At 35.1% G+C, this 18747-nt stretch overlaps 1 protein-coding gene across 8 annotated transcripts in view; it reads right to left on the bottom strand.

The window, feature by feature from the left end:
- Positions 1-18747, bottom strand: part of LOC100517025 — a 431209-nt gene that overhangs the window by 18303 nt on the left and 394159 nt on the right. For 7 of the 8 annotated variants that reach the window (XM_021085287.1, XM_021085290.1, XM_013994471.2 and 4 more), the window contains 5 exons: positions 17827-17979; positions 16999-17100; positions 12163-12299; positions 10765-10947; positions 1055-1205 (listed from right to left, as the gene is read on the bottom strand). In XM_021085287.1, the coding sequence (XP_020940946.1) occupies positions 1055-1205; positions 10765-10947; positions 12163-12299; positions 16999-17100; positions 17827-17979 (726 nt within the window). The remainder of the gene's footprint in view (positions 1-1054; positions 1206-10764; positions 10948-12162; positions 12300-16998; positions 17101-17826; positions 17980-18747) is intronic. The other variant, XM_021085289.1, reaches the window with a different exon arrangement.

Here is an 18747-nt window from a genome sequence, read left to right as displayed (position 1 = left end):
TCCTATACTTTTGTCCCTTCTGGGCTAAATGTAAAGATATGATTGCAGCTGTTTTAAAGGTTTTGGTTTATATGCCTTATTTACAACATAGCAGTAATAATTTTATGGTGACTTTTAAAAGAAATAATCTAGCATTAGTTATTTTAGGGCTTCCAGGTAATTCACTTCCTAATCTTTTATTTTCTTTTAAAATGATACCATTGTGGAGTTTCCATCATGGCTCAGTGGGGTAGGAACCTGACACTGTCTCCATGAGAAGGCGGGTTCAACCCCTGATCTCACTTAGTGGGTTAACGAAACGGCGCTGCCACAAGCTGTGGTATAGCTAGGATCTGGTGTTGCTGTGGCTGTGGTGTATGTCGGCAGTGGCAGCTCCAATTCGACCCCTAGCCTGGGAACGTACATATGCCGCATGTGTGGCTATAAAAAGAAAAAAATAAAATAAAATGATACCAATGTTCTTCAGAATATCCTGAAAACTATGTCTTTGCTAATGTATACCTACACCAAAAAGAGGTTTTACATTCCTCAGGATATATAGGAAAAGGACAAGAGTTGATTTAATAACATATGCATATTTGTTTCTATTTCTAACATATATCAAAGAAAATTATCAAAGAACAGATAATAAGACAAACATATATTTACTTACTACTAAAAAAATCAAATTGTAAACTGTATACTTCTATTAATGAAACTTATTTTAAATAACTTGCAAGGTAGGAAGTCAAGGAAGACTCACTTTCTCAGGGTTCATGCTAAAAGAAGGAACACCTTCAGAGAGGCCCTTTAGCACGTCTGCAAATAAACCCCTTGGATAAAACTCAAGACTAACAGAACTTTGATTGAATTCTTTAGAGCAAATAGTTGCCAACGGTGAGGTTCCAGCAAATAAATACATGAACTTAACTGTACTAACATGGAGTAGAAAAGTGTGGAGGCGGATAATTATTAAAAGTCATCATGATGAGGTATAAAAACTTGGTAGATAAGCTCTTTGAAGAAACAAGCGACTTCTTCAAAAACTTGGTGGAAAAGAAACTGTCATCCCTACCCTTTGGGGTAATAAAGCCATGTCCTGTGGTCACGCAGATGACCATGTCTCTTTCTATGTCGTCCCACGAGTGAATTGGCTCTCCCTCAGGGGTGTAGAGTGTTCTGGCTGGGTGGGCCAGTTTGAGCCGTGAGGAGCAGTCGTCTAGCAGCTGAAACACAAAGGGACAGACATACTGGGGTGTGGAATGTCACAACATAATTAGGTATTACTGAATCAACTCCTTTAAGAGAATTATTATACTGATTTGAATATCCATTTTACTTATCATTGTTAGAAAGGGGTATACAAAGAGATGGGAAGAGGGGCTTACAAAGGTTCCCTAATATGGTTAACCAGTGAGGAGCTTCACTGCTTGTCAGTGGATTTCTCCTTGCAGTTCTCTATTTTTCCAAGTGTAGAGACTTCCTGCTGTTTAAAAAATGCCTAAATATGAAAGACCCTGGCTTGAAGAATCTAGAATTGTCAGAATACCTCAATTTTTTTTTTTTTTTTTTCCAATGGGCAAGGAGCTAGAAGAACAAACACTAACCTGGGTTCTGGCCTTTGTCTGACCTCAGACAAGTCAGGGAACTTTCCCATGAAAGAGTTTCTTCAACTATAAAAATCAAAGTTTTGGTCTAACATCCCTGATTCTATGATCCTATGATCAAAAGACTTTTTTTTTTTTTTTTCAAATGGTATATTTGAAAAAAAAAAAAAAAAACTATTTATAGGGCCCTAATTCAATTTCTCTCAAATTTCCTTGAAATAGTCATAAAAGCTGTATGTGCAGATACAAAGTGTAAACAGTACTAAAAAGATTAGTCAACCTGTTGCTAGACTCCTAAGGGTGGTTCCATTAGTGTGAGTTAACACTTTAAGACAAAATAATACAAGCAAGCAGGAGGAAAAGAGGTTTCCACACATCTGCTTGTATGACTTTTACCTATCACACAGGTCATACACCTGTTCTCCCAAGACGAAGGAAAGGAGCCAGGTCCACAGAAACCTCAAGTCACCTCCAATACTTCCTTTTATAGAATGAATTAGGGGCTACAACTCACAACAAGGCAGCCTGGCAAGAGGCAGAACTGGGCACATAATGACATCTTGCATCTGGAAAATGAATAATAATATGAAAGTGAGGTAGTACAATTCAGAGAGTGCAATTTTCACCCTTATTTTGAGTAAAGGATGAATGCTTGGATATTTGAAATTATCTAAGAATACATTCCCACCTGTAGAGTGGGATGGTCAGAGAAGAGCAATGGCAGAATGGACTTAAGTGCTGTCCTACACCCCTTGCTAAATAACAGTCAATTGATAGCAATTTGATTCTGATTTAAGATCCAGGGGATGATCCTGACAGCCCCAAGTCAAAATTTAGGGTAATGAAAGAGAGCTATTTTTTTCTTCAAGACATCTCTCCTTGTACAAGGAGATCTAATGTTTTTGTCAAGACATCTCTCTTGTACAAGGAGATTTAATGTTTTTTGTCAAGACACCTCTCCTTGTACAAGGAGATATAAATAGAAAAATGAACATCAGCAACAATATGCTTATAAAATATTTTACAACATAAAAAGGTGTCTGTACAGAGGTGAAGATTTAAAAAAAGATTTACAGCACAAATACATTTTAAAGAGTATCTGTTTTTCCCCCCAAGTTTGATAAAATATGACTTCCATGAACACACACACACATGCACACAAATAAGATGCCAACAGCTTAAAGGAAAGGAGCAGTGCAGATGCAGGCAGAGATTATGATGGCAACGATATTGATGAGGATGGTTACGATAGCAGGAGTTAGATTTTTTTGGCATATTTCTATCAGCTAGAAACTTTTCTAAAAGTTTCTAAGGACAACCTAATTTTATCCTATGGAAATAATTATTATACTCTCTTGGAGATGAAAATGGAGAAGAGAGAGGTTAAATATCACAGCTAAGTTCACACAGCTGGCAAGGGCAGAAACAGAGTTTTAAATTGGGATGAATAGAGAGCCAAATGAGAAGATGAAGAAATAAAAGACTCAATAGTAGAATAAACTCTGTCTGAAAAGCAGGAGAAAGCAGACTCAATACTGTAGAAAATCAAATCAGTATTAGAGGACTAAGTTTAGAGAAATCTCATAGAATATAGGGAAAGGATGAGACAAAATTTATGAGAGACAAGTTAAACATCTGGACTGTCAAAATATCAGATATACATTATTGATGTTACTAGAGAAGAATCCAGAATAAATTAAACTTAAGCAATTACCAAAAAAATAGAAGAAAATTTTCCTGTTTTAAATAATGACCTATGTCTCTAGATCAAATAGGCTAACCCAGGATAAGGCAAAGTTAATGAAAAAATGACTAGCATTTAAATACAACTGGGCAAAAAGTACGAATTTCAGACATGGGGGAAAATTTAATTATGTTAGATCATTGTTTTCTGCAACAATGAATACCAAAGAAAATGGAGTAGAATCTATGAAGATTTTAGGGGAAAAGTTTTCAATATAAGAATTCATATCCAGCTAAATTATTACTTCTGGTTACAGGAAATAAAAGATATCCTTATATATACAAAAGTTCAGAAAACATACCACCAACATGCATTTCAGATTATTAGAAAATAAATCAAATTCCTTTACCATTGGAAAGTCGTAATATAAAATGACTAATATTAAGCAGTAAGACCACTGGAACATGATATAACTGCTATAAAAATGGTCCCAAAATAAATCAATTTAAGAGTTTCAAAAAGAGTAGGCAACATCATTAGCATATGAACTTAATATAACTGGATTCTATTAAAATTTATATAAACAGATTGAGAAATTAATAACAAAAAATTGCTTAATAAAAAAGTAAAAATTTGAGATGCTTATAAAAAAATTTACTGAAGGACAAAAAAAATTATATGTATATAAAACAATGCCACAGAATTCAATATAGCTGCGAAGATTGAATATTGTAAAATGTGTTAATTCTTATGAACGTAATTGATAGCCTAACTCAACTACAGTCAAAACCCCATCAGATGTTTTTTGGGGTGTTGAAATGTAATTCCAAAATTCATCTATGAAAGTCAACAGGCAAGTATATTCAAGTTAAATCTGAAAACAAAATGTAACAATAGGCAACTCATATCAGCTATTAAAATACATTTAAAAAGCTATGGTAATTCTAAAAGTAATTAGATAGCTAAAAGCATGAGCTAATAAAATTTTAGTATATTATAAAGTTTGTATTCAATTCAGCAGAGAGAACAAAAAAGATTATTCATTAAATAGGGCTGAGATAATAATTTTAAGCCAACAAAATAAAGCAGAGAAAATAGCTTCACTCAAATTTTACACCTAAGGAAGTTTCACACAATTTAAAAAGTAAAAGGGAAAAACACAATTATACAAAAAACCTTGAGAAAAATCAGATGAATCTTTGTATGACCTACGGATAGTAAAAATACTATTGGAACATGAAAATCAAAGAACAAATTTTTAAAATATATTAATTTCTGTACATTGAAAAATCTCCCAGACACAATGGCAAATTTGAAAGTTGTTACAGTAAATCTGACAAAAGTTACACGTAGTAGGCTTGCTACTTTCAAAAAGAAAATTCATTTTCAGTGTGAAAAATACTTTCAACAGAAAAACAGCAAGGTATTTAACAGAAATTCACAGATTACTAATACATGGTGAAATAAAGCAAAACAAAATCACTTTTACAAGTAATTAAAGACATATAAATTAAAACATGGATATAACATTCTCTCCGGTCAACCTGCAAATGCATGTTTCAAAGTGACCACAGTTAGCACTGTTGATAGCTCCTGAAAATAGCAGGCAGGTGGGGACTTTAATTCACTACTTAGAGGAACATTAATTCCTGAAATATGCCTAGAAAGCAATCTGGCAATAGCTTTCAAAATTCTCAAGCATATTTATATAATTTGACCTAGGAATACTTCTAAGAATTTATTTGAGGAAAATAATTTAAAAATGTATATATAGGTGTGTTCATTGCATCATGATTTATGACAGCAAAAAATTAAAAACAATCTAAAAAAGAAACAATAGAAAATTGGATGAATAAGTAATAACCTATCCATTTAATAGAAGATTATGATGCCAGTGAAAATAACGTTTTGTTAAAGAATGTTAAATTCGACGGGGAAAATGTCACAGTAGTTTGTTAGGGGAATAATTCAGGTTGCAAAATTATATATACCACATGATCTGCTATGATCACAATGGCAAACAAATATATAAACAACTGTGTATAAACCAATAGAAGTACAGCTACTAAAATTATAATAACTGGTTATTTATGGGTGATAGAATTTTCATCTGCTTTTTAGTGCTCTTTTTCTAATTTTAATACAATGACTGCATTGTTTCATAATTAGAAAACAGAACAAATGTTATTCAAATAATCAAAAATTCATAGTGATGACAATAGATTCATATGGTTTCACATGGTTTTGCAATTTTTCTAAATTTTGCGTAACAACAGTCGCTATCTTAGTCTGCTGGGGCTGCCAAAACAAATACCTAGACTGAGTGGCTCAAACAACAGAAATCTATTTCTCACAGTTCTGGAGGCTGGCAAGTCAAGATCAATGTGAGGTTTGATTTGGTTTCTAGGGAGAGCTTCTCCTGGCTTACTGACGGCTGCCTTCTTGTGTCCTCATAGGATGGGAGAAGAGAGAAACATTTCTCTTTTCCTCTTCTTATAAACCCACAATTTTTATCAGGTTAGAGCCCCACCCTTAGGTCGTCATTTATCTTAATTACCTCCTAAAAGCTCTATTTCCAAATACAATCACGTTGGGAGTTAGGGCTTTAACATAAGAATGGGAGGGCATAATTCAGTTTATAGTGGTTATTATTTTTTTTCTGCTCCAAGGCAACCAATGTATGATAGCTGAGTTTCTATCTGGACTGGGAGCAGGGGGGAGCCATCCCAGAAATATGTAGTTAGGTCTCTGGGAGAAACTCCTGTAGCTTGAAAAGCTAACTCCTATATTTCCCCCTACTTTATTCCTAAAATGTCACTAGTCTATAGACATTGTGACACATTGTGTTTCCTGTTTATCAGAAAGATGAATTTTATTTAATAAAAACACATACTAAATACAAAATATGAATTAAATCTAGAGCTATTTCACTTGGTTCTCACAAAGATCTATTTATACAAAACACTGCTAAGATACAAAAATAAAAATAAGATAAAAAATAAAATAAAAAATATTTTAAACATAAATTTGAAAAAAGGCATTTTTAGTACAAGTAATTTCTAAAATATCTAGTTAGCTTATCACCTTTATTGACATCCTTAATTCTCAGTTTTTCAAACACCCCTAAATTTACTCAAGTACCTTTTTTAAAGAGAGTAGTATAAATCAAATTTTTATAATTTTTGCAACACCAAAAGCTCTTAATAAAAGAACAGTGTTCTATGTATTCCTTTCCCACAGTCTCTTTTGTGTTTTCAGAGACCAGGTCCTCTCAGGGCAGGGCACATGGGCATCACAGAACCATTTCATATTCCCTGCGGACATAAGGTACTTGCCTCTACAAATCAAAGAAATCTGCTTCTCATTCTTTCACCTTGCACTCATGCATTCAGAACTGTGCTTAGCTGTGAGAGAACACACTGGTTTTGAGATTCTGTAGAATTAGAGAGATGGTGCAGGGATGGGAGGAGACAGATGCTTCAGGACCATAGAAGGAAGAACCTGGACAGTTATAAATCAGAGAAAGATGATGGCCCTGAAGAAAAAGCCACTAACCCCAGAAAGGGGGCCGCTTGGTGCACTGATGACAGATGAGCCTACCACAGTTGGTGATGAGAGTTGCTCCAGCCATGTTCAAAGACTGGATAGGGAGAATGCGGTTCAATCATCCAGAATAGCCACAGCAGTGAAAGAGGCTGAGGGAAAGCCGACATTTGATGGGATTCAACTACCATCTGGGGGTTTCATTACAGAAAGTAAAGTGAACGCACTTTGAAATGCACTCTGTTCCTCATTCTTCTGGTGAAAGTACCATCTATGGAAACTCTGAGCTACTTTGGAATAGGCATTGTTAGCCAGATTCCCCCAGTTAAAATGGAACCTTACTCTTCCTGTTGTTTTCTTGTTTCACACACACACACACACACACACACACACACACACACACACACATAGCCCACTCTCCTGAAGTAAAAAATTATGACCTGATGGCCTGAAAGGATACATTTCTAACTAATCACTAAAACTCTCATGCAGATCCCCCAAAACAAAAACAGAACAGAAAAGAAAGAGATTAGAAAGAACACTTTTAAAAATAAGTATTTTCTATGATTTTACTTGTTTTTTTTTATTCATCACACAAATAATGCAAGATACACAAAAAACTCAGTTATTTCAGATTTCTAGTTATTTCTATATTTACCTTTGGTTTATTCAGAATTGTTCTTATATTTCATGGAATATTTCTAAGAGACTTAGATTCAAGTGTAATTTTATTTTATTTTTTAATAAAGCAAAAGAAGAAATAATATGCAGAAAACTTTCTAGACATTTCTAAGTATCTTTCTACACGCTGAGGCCACATTAATCTCCCCAAAACATTGATCTGACTATGCCACTACCTTAGGCAGAGGCAACTAGTGGCTCATACACCTTAGTCTGGGGTAGTGTAATGTACTGAGCTATGTCCTCCCCAAAACTCATAGGTTGAAAAGATACTAGGGCTCTCCTTCTCCACATGTGCACAGAGAATAGGCTAGGTGAGGGCACAAGTCAGTGTCATCTACCATCAGAAGCCAACACTGCTGGCAACCTGACCTCGGACTTCCAGGCCCCCAGAAACGGAGAAATCAGTTTCTGTTGTTTAAGCCACCCCATCTGTGGTATTGTTATGGCAGCCCAGGTAGTCGAATATAGACAGAATATGGTGCCCACCATACATGCTTTTGAACAGTCTCTCCAGTTGTATGTATCTCTTCCTATGCCTCAGTGCAAGCACCATCTACTTCTATGATTTATGAATTCCAACACCGATACCTCTGTGTGGTGCCCCTCCTCCTTGTTAGTGCTTTTTCTGCCTAAATATTGACTCTTACCCATTTCTCAAGTTCCATCTGAAGTCCTGATTGATTCTTCTGTGGAATTTTTCTCCTTCACCCTAGGTGGGAACAATGTTCCCCTCCTCTGAATTCGTATTGAACCTCCTACATGTCCTACTCATCTGACCTTTATACCATGTGCTGTTATACTTCTCTAAAAGGAATGTCAGCTTCCTTAGCAAATGCATTTTTTCTTACAAAGACATGCTGTGTTCATCTTAACGAAATATGGAACTCAAAGAAAAAAGTAAGAAAGAAATGCCACTTTTATTAGGTCACCAGTGATAAGACCATCCAATAAACACTTTCAAAAATATAATCCCTCCAATCATTTTTTTAGGCATGTGCATGAATGTATATAGACTCAAACTCTTTGTTTTATATCACTCTTCTTTCACTTAGTTTATCTTGAACATCTTCATTATCATTATTTTCTCTAAAGTTGATTTTAATTATTATTATATTCCATCCTATGCACTATAATGCATTTAAGCAAAATATTTCACTTGATCTTAGCCAAAAGGCCGAGAAGCGATTAAGCAAAATATTTATTTCTAATATATCTGGGTTATAAATAGCCCCATAATACCAAATGATCTTTGCATAAATTCATGAAATTATCCTTGGGATAGAAGTGCATTTTCTTATGATTTGCACAGCCACATTATCCTCTAAAAAGTTGTACTTCATTAATTGATTCATATGATTGTGGAATAATATGTATGGAATGCCTTTTATTTTTTTATAATGAATTTTATTTTTTCTATTATAGCTGGTTTGCAGCGTTCTGTCAATTTTCTACTGTACAGCAAGGTGACCCAGTCACACATATATGTATACATTCTTTTTTCTCACATCATCATGCTCCATCATAAGTGACTAGAAATAGTTCCCAGTGTTATACAGCAGGCTCTCTCATTGCTTATCCATTCCAAAGGCAATAGTTTGCATCTATTAACCCCAAATTCCCAGTCTATCCCTTTTATATGCTACATGAGAGCCACATAAATCAAAAAGCCATTCCTTCACCAGGTATATGTAATTTATGCTAAGGTTACTTTAAGTTTTTGCTATGCTGAGTCTGACAGGCTATCTTTAATCCTATCATCCTTGCTCTACTCTTCATCTATTTATTAATCATTTTACACTCTCATACTAACATAGCAATTCTAGGTGCAATAACATGCATTTTAAGACTTAGCATCTAAAATATGAACTGTGATTTTTGAAGAGTCAAGAAAGAAACATTTCAGCTTTGTTATAGAAACTCCTCCAGGATTTTCTCTCCTGAAAAGCTTTCACTCTATTTTCAAAAAATCACTTTCTTTTTTTCCCCCATATGCATGAAGTTCCTTTACTTGTACCCCTAATTTTGAGTTTATTTTCTGCATTTTATCTCTTCTTTCTCAAGTACAGCAAACTGGTAGTCAAGTTATGCAATGCAATTGCTTTCACAGTTCTTATTCCAAGTCCTTATCAAAGAGAAGTGGTCTCCCTCACACTTTGAGATCACCAACTTTCAGCAGCACAGCTCGGCAGAGGTGGCCCTGCTGTTCTACGTGCCCATCAGCCTCCAAAAACCCCTCCAGGCTAGTCTGTTGCACCATCATACCCCACCAACATCTCATCTTTATGTGGCTTCCTCTTGTCCCAGAAAAAAGTTATGAAAATACTTCACAAAATAATAAAACCAAACAACTACTATAAGATAACACTGCAACAAATAAGATGTTTAAAAATTCTACCAAAATCCAGAGTTCCCGTCATGGTGCAGTGGAAACGAATCTGACTAGGAACCACGGGGTTGTGGGTTTGATCCCTGGCCTCGCTCAGTGGGTTGAGTATCCAACATTGCCATGGGCTGTGGTGTAGGTCGCAGACTCAACTCTGGATCTGGCATTGCTGTGGCTGTGGTGTAGGCCGGAAGTTGTAGGTCCAATTGGACCCCTAGCCTGGGAACCTCCACAGGCCGCAGGTGCAGCCCTAAAAAGACAAAAGACAAAAAAAAAATTCTACCCAAATCCATTTATTAGTTATTCATAGTTTTTATTTAAAGACTAAGACAAAATGCCCGGTTTTAGAATCATATTCTTGATATTGAAACCATAAATGAACTGCTACTCATCTTTTCTTAGTTAATATTTTAATTTTAGAAAGTGGAAAGTTTACTCTAGTTCCTGGATTCTGGGTAACAAGAATATGATAGGTTTTTTCTAATGAAAATCATTGTTTTACCATGGAGAACATTTCTAGTGAACGAACAATCACTCTCCTGTGAACTGGGTTTTAAAATAGGACAGGAAAACTATTTTAAATTATCTTCACGTTTGGTTTTTACTCTTTAGCTGCAATGGGTTTAACTGCCATTGTTTTCACCTGGCCAAACATCATTTCTGATGTACACATGATGTCCAGTAGCCTTGGGCTCCATTCTTTCACACATATAAGCTCAGTAATCATCATCTAAGTCCTGTGAGGAAAGTATTATTCCCATTTTACAGATAAGAAAATGAGGTGAGAGAGGTAAAATAATTTGCCTGACCTAACAATCTAGAAATGTCAGAGCTGGAGTTTGAACCCAGGCCTATGAAACAATGCCCTTTCACACTAGGTTTACCTCTGAAATGGTTTTGCCCCGGGCAAAGGTGCCATCTTCAGGTCTGCCTCCATTTAGATAAACCCATACTCGCTTTGCATTGGGTTGCTTATACAGGCTGCTCTTCTTGAGCGTTCTACATTTAGGAGCAATTGGAGAATTTCTCTTGGATTGCAATTCTTGGACTCCAGAAAAGTATGCCTGCTAAGAAAATCCCAGAGAATGTCATGGTTAGAGAATTATCTGTTTTGTGTGTGTACACGTGTGTGTGTCTAATATGATGAAAGACAGAAATATCTTATAATGTACATTATACTGAAAAAATTTAGGAAGTGTGTTAAATTCTCATTGCTTAAGTGAATCACCATAGGCAATAATAATCATTAGAGTAGTAATAAGTTGCTTATTTTGACAAAGATCTTAACTTTCATTCATAATTTGGAGAAAGGAATAGAGATGTGTTTTTGGATTTGGGCATGGTCTTTCTCCTACTGAGTGATTTCTCTGCATCTAACAAACGACTTTTTGATTAGAATCACAACATCATTTTCTTTAACCAAGAAATGCTTAAGGGAATGTACATGACTGTTGTTTAAATCTTTACTCTCTGTCTTTTAAAATACAGCAGCCACCCTTATACTCTGCCAGATCCCTGCCAGGCAGCTTTTCATCCTACTTCAAGCATGTCCTAGTTCAATGCTTTGCATTCATTCCCTGGTCAGTGATTTATCCTTCTTAGCTTGGCAAGAAGTCATATTTCTAGCAATGTCAACTTCTTTTTTTCTAGTAACCTTGACTTGGGCACACGCCTAAGATTTAGACTGAACACATTTCACTATTTGAGAAATCCTACTAAATAAGAACACATCATTTTGATGAAAAACTTCACAAAGCAGAAAGTTGTCCCAGGTCTCTATCCCCAATCCTCTCTCAACAGCTGACCTTTCTCTTCTGGACTTTTTTATGTCTGGCAATCCTGACTGATTAATCAATTGGACTGAAACTGCTTTTTGAATTCCTCACTTCTGAATGTCTCCATTGCAATTAGTATTTTGCTCCTTCCTCTTTCCATGTATTGAGACATACCCTTAGGAGTGATGAGCAATGAAGCCATAAGGCTCAACTTGACTACACTTATTATAATTACCTTTGTACATATCCACTGGGCCTTTTTCTCTTCTTTGCTAAGGTCATAATTTCTGGTCTCCATTCAAACAAAACAGACTTTCATATGAGCTGGCTGTCTCTTAGATAACTACTCTCCAAATGCCAACTGAATGCTTGGCATATGCTTATGTGGTCATAACTGACCAGATGCCGAGAATATATTAATAGCATAATTTAAAAATTCAATATTGTACTTTCAAAAGCTTATAAAAGAGGCTGAGGCTATAATGTCTGTAGTCCTAAAGATCATACCTCTGTATGCCTTATAAGGTCCATGAGTTTAATTTCCTCTTGCGTCTGCTCAGTCCAGCCTCCTTCCACTACCACTGGCTGCAAGGGGCTTTTGTTGGGAACCATGGTGGTTGGCTGACATGCTGCTACCCGTCGCCCTGGGGAAAGAAGTCTCTGGAAATGTTGTTTCTGATGATAGGCTTTCAGATTTCAAATAAATTGGTTTGGCTTTCTATGCATAAATCATTCCACTTGGGAGCAGAGGCTAAAATACTAAATATATCATAAAAGCAAAGATGCCTAAGGTAATAAGATCTAACAATGGCTCTTCATATGGGAGCTTGAGGCTTTAAATAGCCAGGATATGCATACTCACTGTACAGATGGAAAAGAAAGATAACATGCTGACTTCCACACTGGCCCCAGCCTCTCATCCACGATATGGTTCAGCGGTAATTTAGTCAAATAGAATCCATGACCTATATAGCCCATCATCTCTTCCAGTCATGGAACATATGTTTTGTTCTCTTCACTAATAATAAGCCTTTCCCCCACAATTAGCTTAGCAGCCTAGGGATTAAGTATTTCTAAAATAATATTAACCCAAGAGACAGGAGGCCCTTTTTTCTATCTAATAATACCCCGCGAGCACGATTAGTTTCTGACACCTCTGCTGTGTCCTTTGGGTTCTTAAGAAGCTGTGGTAAGAAAAAATATTTATTGGAATACTGTAGTCTAAAGAATCACAGATGTAAATTAATAAGTGTGGTGATTTGAATTTATGCATTCTTTCAGCTAGACCACTTTAAATCATCATAAAAAAGGTTTAAAAGTCACACATTAAATTGTTTTCTTTTCCTGGGTTGAAGAAATACTCAGCACTGAGTCTCATACGGATCTCTAAATTTCTTAAGTACAAATAATGCTTTCTTTTGTATGTTCCTTCTAGAAACTTATGCTGAATACCAGCTATGAGTTAGGCATTGTGCCGCATGATGCATATACCAACATGTTCAAGACCGAGCCCTTGTCTCAAAGGCTTACATTTTGGTGGGGAAGGCCAATGTCAAAGAAGTGATTATACCAAAAATTGATTGTAATTGTCTTGCACCATGGAATTACAGGGTGTGTAAAAGCATGTAATGGGAGTTATTGCTCTAGTCTTTGAGAAAGTAACACTTAATATAAATACTGAAATGAAGCTGAGTCCTAATTTTGTTGCCAGGGGACTCAACATGCAGATTTTCATACCATGACAATGAACAAAACCCTTGGAAAACAATTCAGTACTTTTAGAGGATAAAGCATTTGTGCTCTTATAGCTCAAGGTTATGGAAATAGATCCAGCAATAAAAATAAGTGGCAGCAATGACTTTGCTAGGGAAATCAGAACTCTATGTACCTAATAAGCATTCATATGTAATTTATGGATGTGGAGAAAACATAATTGAATCAATCATCCGATGAGTTACAGTGACAATGCCATTAGGCAACGTGTTTTGGAGAAGACCACAGTGACACCAGAAAGAATGCATAACACAAATTTATGCTAAATATAGCTTCTAGCTGACTCTATTCATAAAGTGTAGACAATATTAATGTATGACACAAATTCTTATGGATAATATCACAATAAATATTTTATCTATAATGCATTTTGGCCACTAAAATTTTGCTGAACTAAAGACAGTTCTCTGATAGTTTATCATTTACACTGGTGAGAGAGAAGGATTTGAATATAAGAAAGAGCAAAAAACATTCATTATTCGTTTTTTGTCAACATGTTTCTAATGGTTTTAAGGAAATGAAAGCATTTACACTATAATTTTTATAAAGAGACATAATGTCATCCATCACAAAAGGTGTTGGTTTGGGGAAAGGTTTTCGTAAGGAACTATTATTTATGTAGGTAAGAATAATAAATAGAAACCAAACAAAAATGCATTGAATAAACTATTTTTTATTTTCTTATTGCATTTTCCATATATTCTATTATATTTCATATAAGATTGGGAACAGGGGATGATACTACCTAACTGTTAATGGGGAAAGCTAGAGAACATGCATGCTGTGCTGTTCTTTCAGACTATAAATCTCACCTGGACAGGTCTCATACCTCTCCTTTATTGGAGGGGCCCGTTCTATTTCAGCATGCTATGTGCCTGAAAGGGTAAGTCCACCTCATTTGGGGTCTCAGTTAGCAGATCCATTTAACACACTAAATAAAACATTCCAGTGTGGCCTTTATATGTAATAAAGGTGATACTTTGGCTCAATCTGCCAGCCCTCAGATTTGTTTATCAGTTTTTAAGACCCCAAGGGCGAAAAGGAGCTTCCTTCTCAGGAACCCTTATTCTAAGATTTATGAAGGAGTTATTTCATACTAAGCATGTGGTAAGTATTTGACATTTGTTACTTAATCGTAAAAAACCTACCTACCAAGTTATCACTAGTACTTGATTAATATTAGGAATGATCATGCTTACAAATGAAATGTAAAATCAGCTTAGCACCATACTTTGCACGCAGTATATGCTCAATAAACATTTGTTGCATGTACCAATAGCTATAATAATAAGATATAATCTATTTGGCCGCTATTCACACCTCCCAAACATCTTCTTTTGTCCAATACTCAAGAAGCTAACAATCCAACAGGAACCATAGGTAACTGAATTTAAACTTGTTCTTATTTATCCACACAATCCCAACAACTAGAAAAGACCATCCTCAGAGTGGATATTATATAAGTAAACACTGAATTTACATTTAATAGCAGAAAACAACAGTTTGGTAGTAGAGACAAGATTTATCTTAGTTCTAAATTCTAAGAGAAGCTACATTAATGGATTTGCTGATAAAGGACACCATCTAACCAAATAGACTGTTTTCAACAGTAATAGTGCTGATGATGCCAACTGAACTTTAAAATACCTTTTAATACTTCATTATAATAAAAGTTGAAGGCATAAAATCAGAATTCAGTAAAAGCAGCTCTTCCAGGTGCTATTTTTAATATTTTGCTTCTATTGATTTAATTTGATAAAGAGAGCTTAGAAAATTCACTGGAGTGAATGGCTGAAATTCCATTTATTCTTTAATTCAAACACTTCACAACTATTCAGAGAACAAATAAGAAGGGGGTAGCATTTATAATGTACAATAGGAGAGACAGCTGCATGATCAGGTATTTATAATAAAATGACAAGGGCTTTTAGAGGGGAAGTTCAGCGTATGATAAACCACACAGTTCCTGACTTGGAATTTTAGGAAAGGCTTTTAGGAAGAAATAACAAGTAAGCTGAAAGGTGAATAATGAGAAGCAATCCAAGAGAACAGAAGAGAGAAAAATTTGAGGCAGAGGGAACTGAATTCAACAGCTCAGAGTTAAGAAGGCACATGATAAGTCTGGAGGGCTGAAAAAATGTCCAGATGGGTGGAGTGGAGTGGTTAAAGGGAGGAAGAAGTTTCCAGAGAACCAGATCATGAAGGACAACATTAAGGAGTTTCACTTTTGCCCTAGAGATAATAAGAAGCTTTGAAAGGTTGTATGCCTGGAGTACCATAACACCTTCGCATTTTTGCACAATCGCTCCAGCTCCAGATTGTCTCCATTATGCAGAGAATGGAAACTACTATCAAGACTGGAGGCGGGGAGGCCAATTAGAAGCTGTTCCAATAACCCTGCAAATAGATAACAATACCTTGAACTTGAACAATAACTGTGGGAATTAAGTTTAGAATTCTACTATTCAATGAAATAATAGATTCAAGGCAACAAGACTTACTGATATTTGCTTAGAGATAGTGGGAGAGGGAGATATCAAGGATTACTCCTAGGTCCCTGAGATAGAACACCTGAGTGGAGTGTGGTAAAGTCTCAGAAGAAAGGAAGGAGGCATCAGTGTGATGTGATATGATATGAAATGAAATGAAATGAAATGAAATGGTGATATGGTTATCATATGGGGATAGGATAACTTCAGTTTTGGACAGGTCCATGGGACAGTCAAGCAAAAACGTCTAGCAGTTAGAGTAGCAGAGGTTAGCAAGAGCAATAACAGATGCTTTTCACTTAGACCCAATAATTCTTTTGGTAAAAACTGAAAAATAGCCATTTCAACCCAGAGTGCTGTCTAGTGCCCTTCAGATTAATTGTGTTGTTTATTGGAGTAAGATTCATGAGTTTCTGACACCAGACAGTGCAGATACTCAGGAGCTGAAATCCTGCTATGACAATTAGAAAGCCTGAAATACATTCCTTCCCAGACTAAAGTTCATAATAATTTCTCCCCAAAGAACCATTTGGTGTCTCAAGTGCTAGGAATAATGTAAGATCAGGAACTTAAGATTCTGTGACAAAGAGAATGGAAGAACAGGGCAAATATCATCAATTGATCACTTTTGTCTCTGATTAGCATATTTTATGCTGCATAAGAAGAAGCCTTTCTGAGATAAAGACACTAATCTTTGAAGAATTTAGTAGTTCCTCAGATTATTTAACAAAACTTCTTCCCAAGCAACACCCAAGAAATAACAGAAAGTCTTGTTTAATGATTAATTCCAAAGCCCATAAAATCTTGGTTTAAGAATTGTTTCAAAACCAATAGGGTAGTTATATGATCTACACTTTCTCCAGTTTTTTAAAATGTATATATAAATCATGTGATACATAATTTCAATGTAATATTTATAAATACAAAATCAGTACTTAAAAATATATTTTAGGTTTTAGGCTTGCTCAAATGATTTTGTAATACAGTATACAGTGTTTGGTTAAACATCTGCTATCTAAAGGTAGGAAAAAACTACCAGTAAACTGAGGTTACATTTAGAACTAAACAGGTTCATACAGACCTTTTAACTGTCTCATTTTGTGTTTCATGGTGTCTAGATCAGCCAAAATTTTGTCCTTTTTTTGCCAGTTCTGTTTTCCTATTTTTTCTGCTCTCTGCAAAGCTAGAATAATAAAAAATACATGATATTTTATCTTGCATTCTTTTTATCAACAGTAATTTATCATGCAAGCCAATAATTTATAAAGAACTTTCTGCTCCAAGAAATAGATTCAATTAGAAACAAGTAATTAAAAGGTAAGGGTCATTAAAAGAAACCTCATTTGAAAGATGACAGGGCTTAAGGCATTTCTTTATGGAATGGAGGGGGGAAAAGAAGAAGAACAGTGCTGTTTTATTATATAGATTTACCATATGCAATAGCCATATTTCATTTTCTACTTCCACAAACTATTTGGAGGTGATGAAAGCCAGGCTTGGAACCATTCATTTTTTAAACATCCACCTACAGCCTAAAGGGTGCAATTCTTAAAAATGAAAATGTGCAGACAGGTCGTCTTCAGTGTGAATTAAACTCATTTGTTATTTTCTAATGTATACCATTATTCTCAGTCTTATAGACCAAGGATCTCTTTATCAACTAAATTAGACATTTTTCCATGCAGAATACTCTATTCCAGTAAAATAAAAAAAAAAAACAGGCAATTGTGCAAATATAGGAGTATAGCTATCCTTGCATACATATTAAATGATGAACTGCCTGTTCTTTGCAGAAACGTGATGTTATGTTGATATTATACACATTTAATTCATTTTCTTAAGGTAATTTAAAACATTTCTTTCTCCCTTCATGTACTCGCTTGACAGAAAGCAAAAATAAAACACTTACCATTTGGAGATAGAAATGGTTCACCACAAGATACCCAGATGGCAATAGGATTTCTGAGGATGAGGGTGAGCAAAGATTTATCTATACCATCCAAGCTATCAGATGTCACAGACTTTGGAAATGATTTGTTTTTCATTTTCATTCTTGAGTTTACTGGGAAACAAATAACATATTTACCATTTTTCAATGAATAATGAACAAATTTGTTTATTGAATTCATGTGTTTATTAAAAATATTTAATTGTTCATTAATGACTTAATTTAAACAGGTAACACCAAAAACAGGTAGGAATACATAAATTTGATCAGAAATTTCATATGCAACTAAAAAATTTAAACTAATCTGACCCTAGATATACATTTTAGTACCTTTCTTACACTTTATCTAGTTAAGAAAATATAAGAGGTGGCTTACCAAAGAATCTACTCTGAAAATGGATACAATAGATTATTTAAAAAAAAAAAAAAGGAAAGGGAGAAAGGAGTAAAGAAACAGACCAAAGCCAGAGATAAGGTGCTTCAGTGTCCTCATCATTTAAAGGATTAATAGGGTTTATCTCATTCTGCTATTGGGAAGATAAATACATAAAAATTAAAAGAATAGTCTTTGGTCTATTTAATTGGGCAAGTGTCCAAAAATACTAGATAATATTTTTATTATCATCATTGTGATCCAGGACATGAATACCACATTGTTTTTATTTGCTAGAGATAAAGCACTAATTGGGCTCTGAGCATCCAAGTGGCTAAAGCAAAGAGGAAAACACCATTTCAAGATTCACATGGCCCACAAGAGAGAGACAAATTCCTCAAGGTTCACCTTTCCTGGTCTTGAAAGTTAAGAGCAATTTATTTCAGGGTCTTCATAAAGGGGTTATCTGTGATATAGCAAACAGTATCCTACAATATAAATGAATATAT

The sequence above is a fragment of the Sus scrofa genome, chromosome 2 (assembly GCF_000003025.6).
Source record: "Sus scrofa isolate TJ Tabasco breed Duroc chromosome 2, Sscrofa11.1, whole genome shotgun sequence".
Classification (NCBI taxonomy): Eukaryota; Metazoa; Chordata; class Mammalia; order Artiodactyla; family Suidae; genus Sus; species Sus scrofa.
Note: the sequence above shows the minus strand (reverse complement) of the source record. Positions and strands in the feature narration are given on the sequence as shown.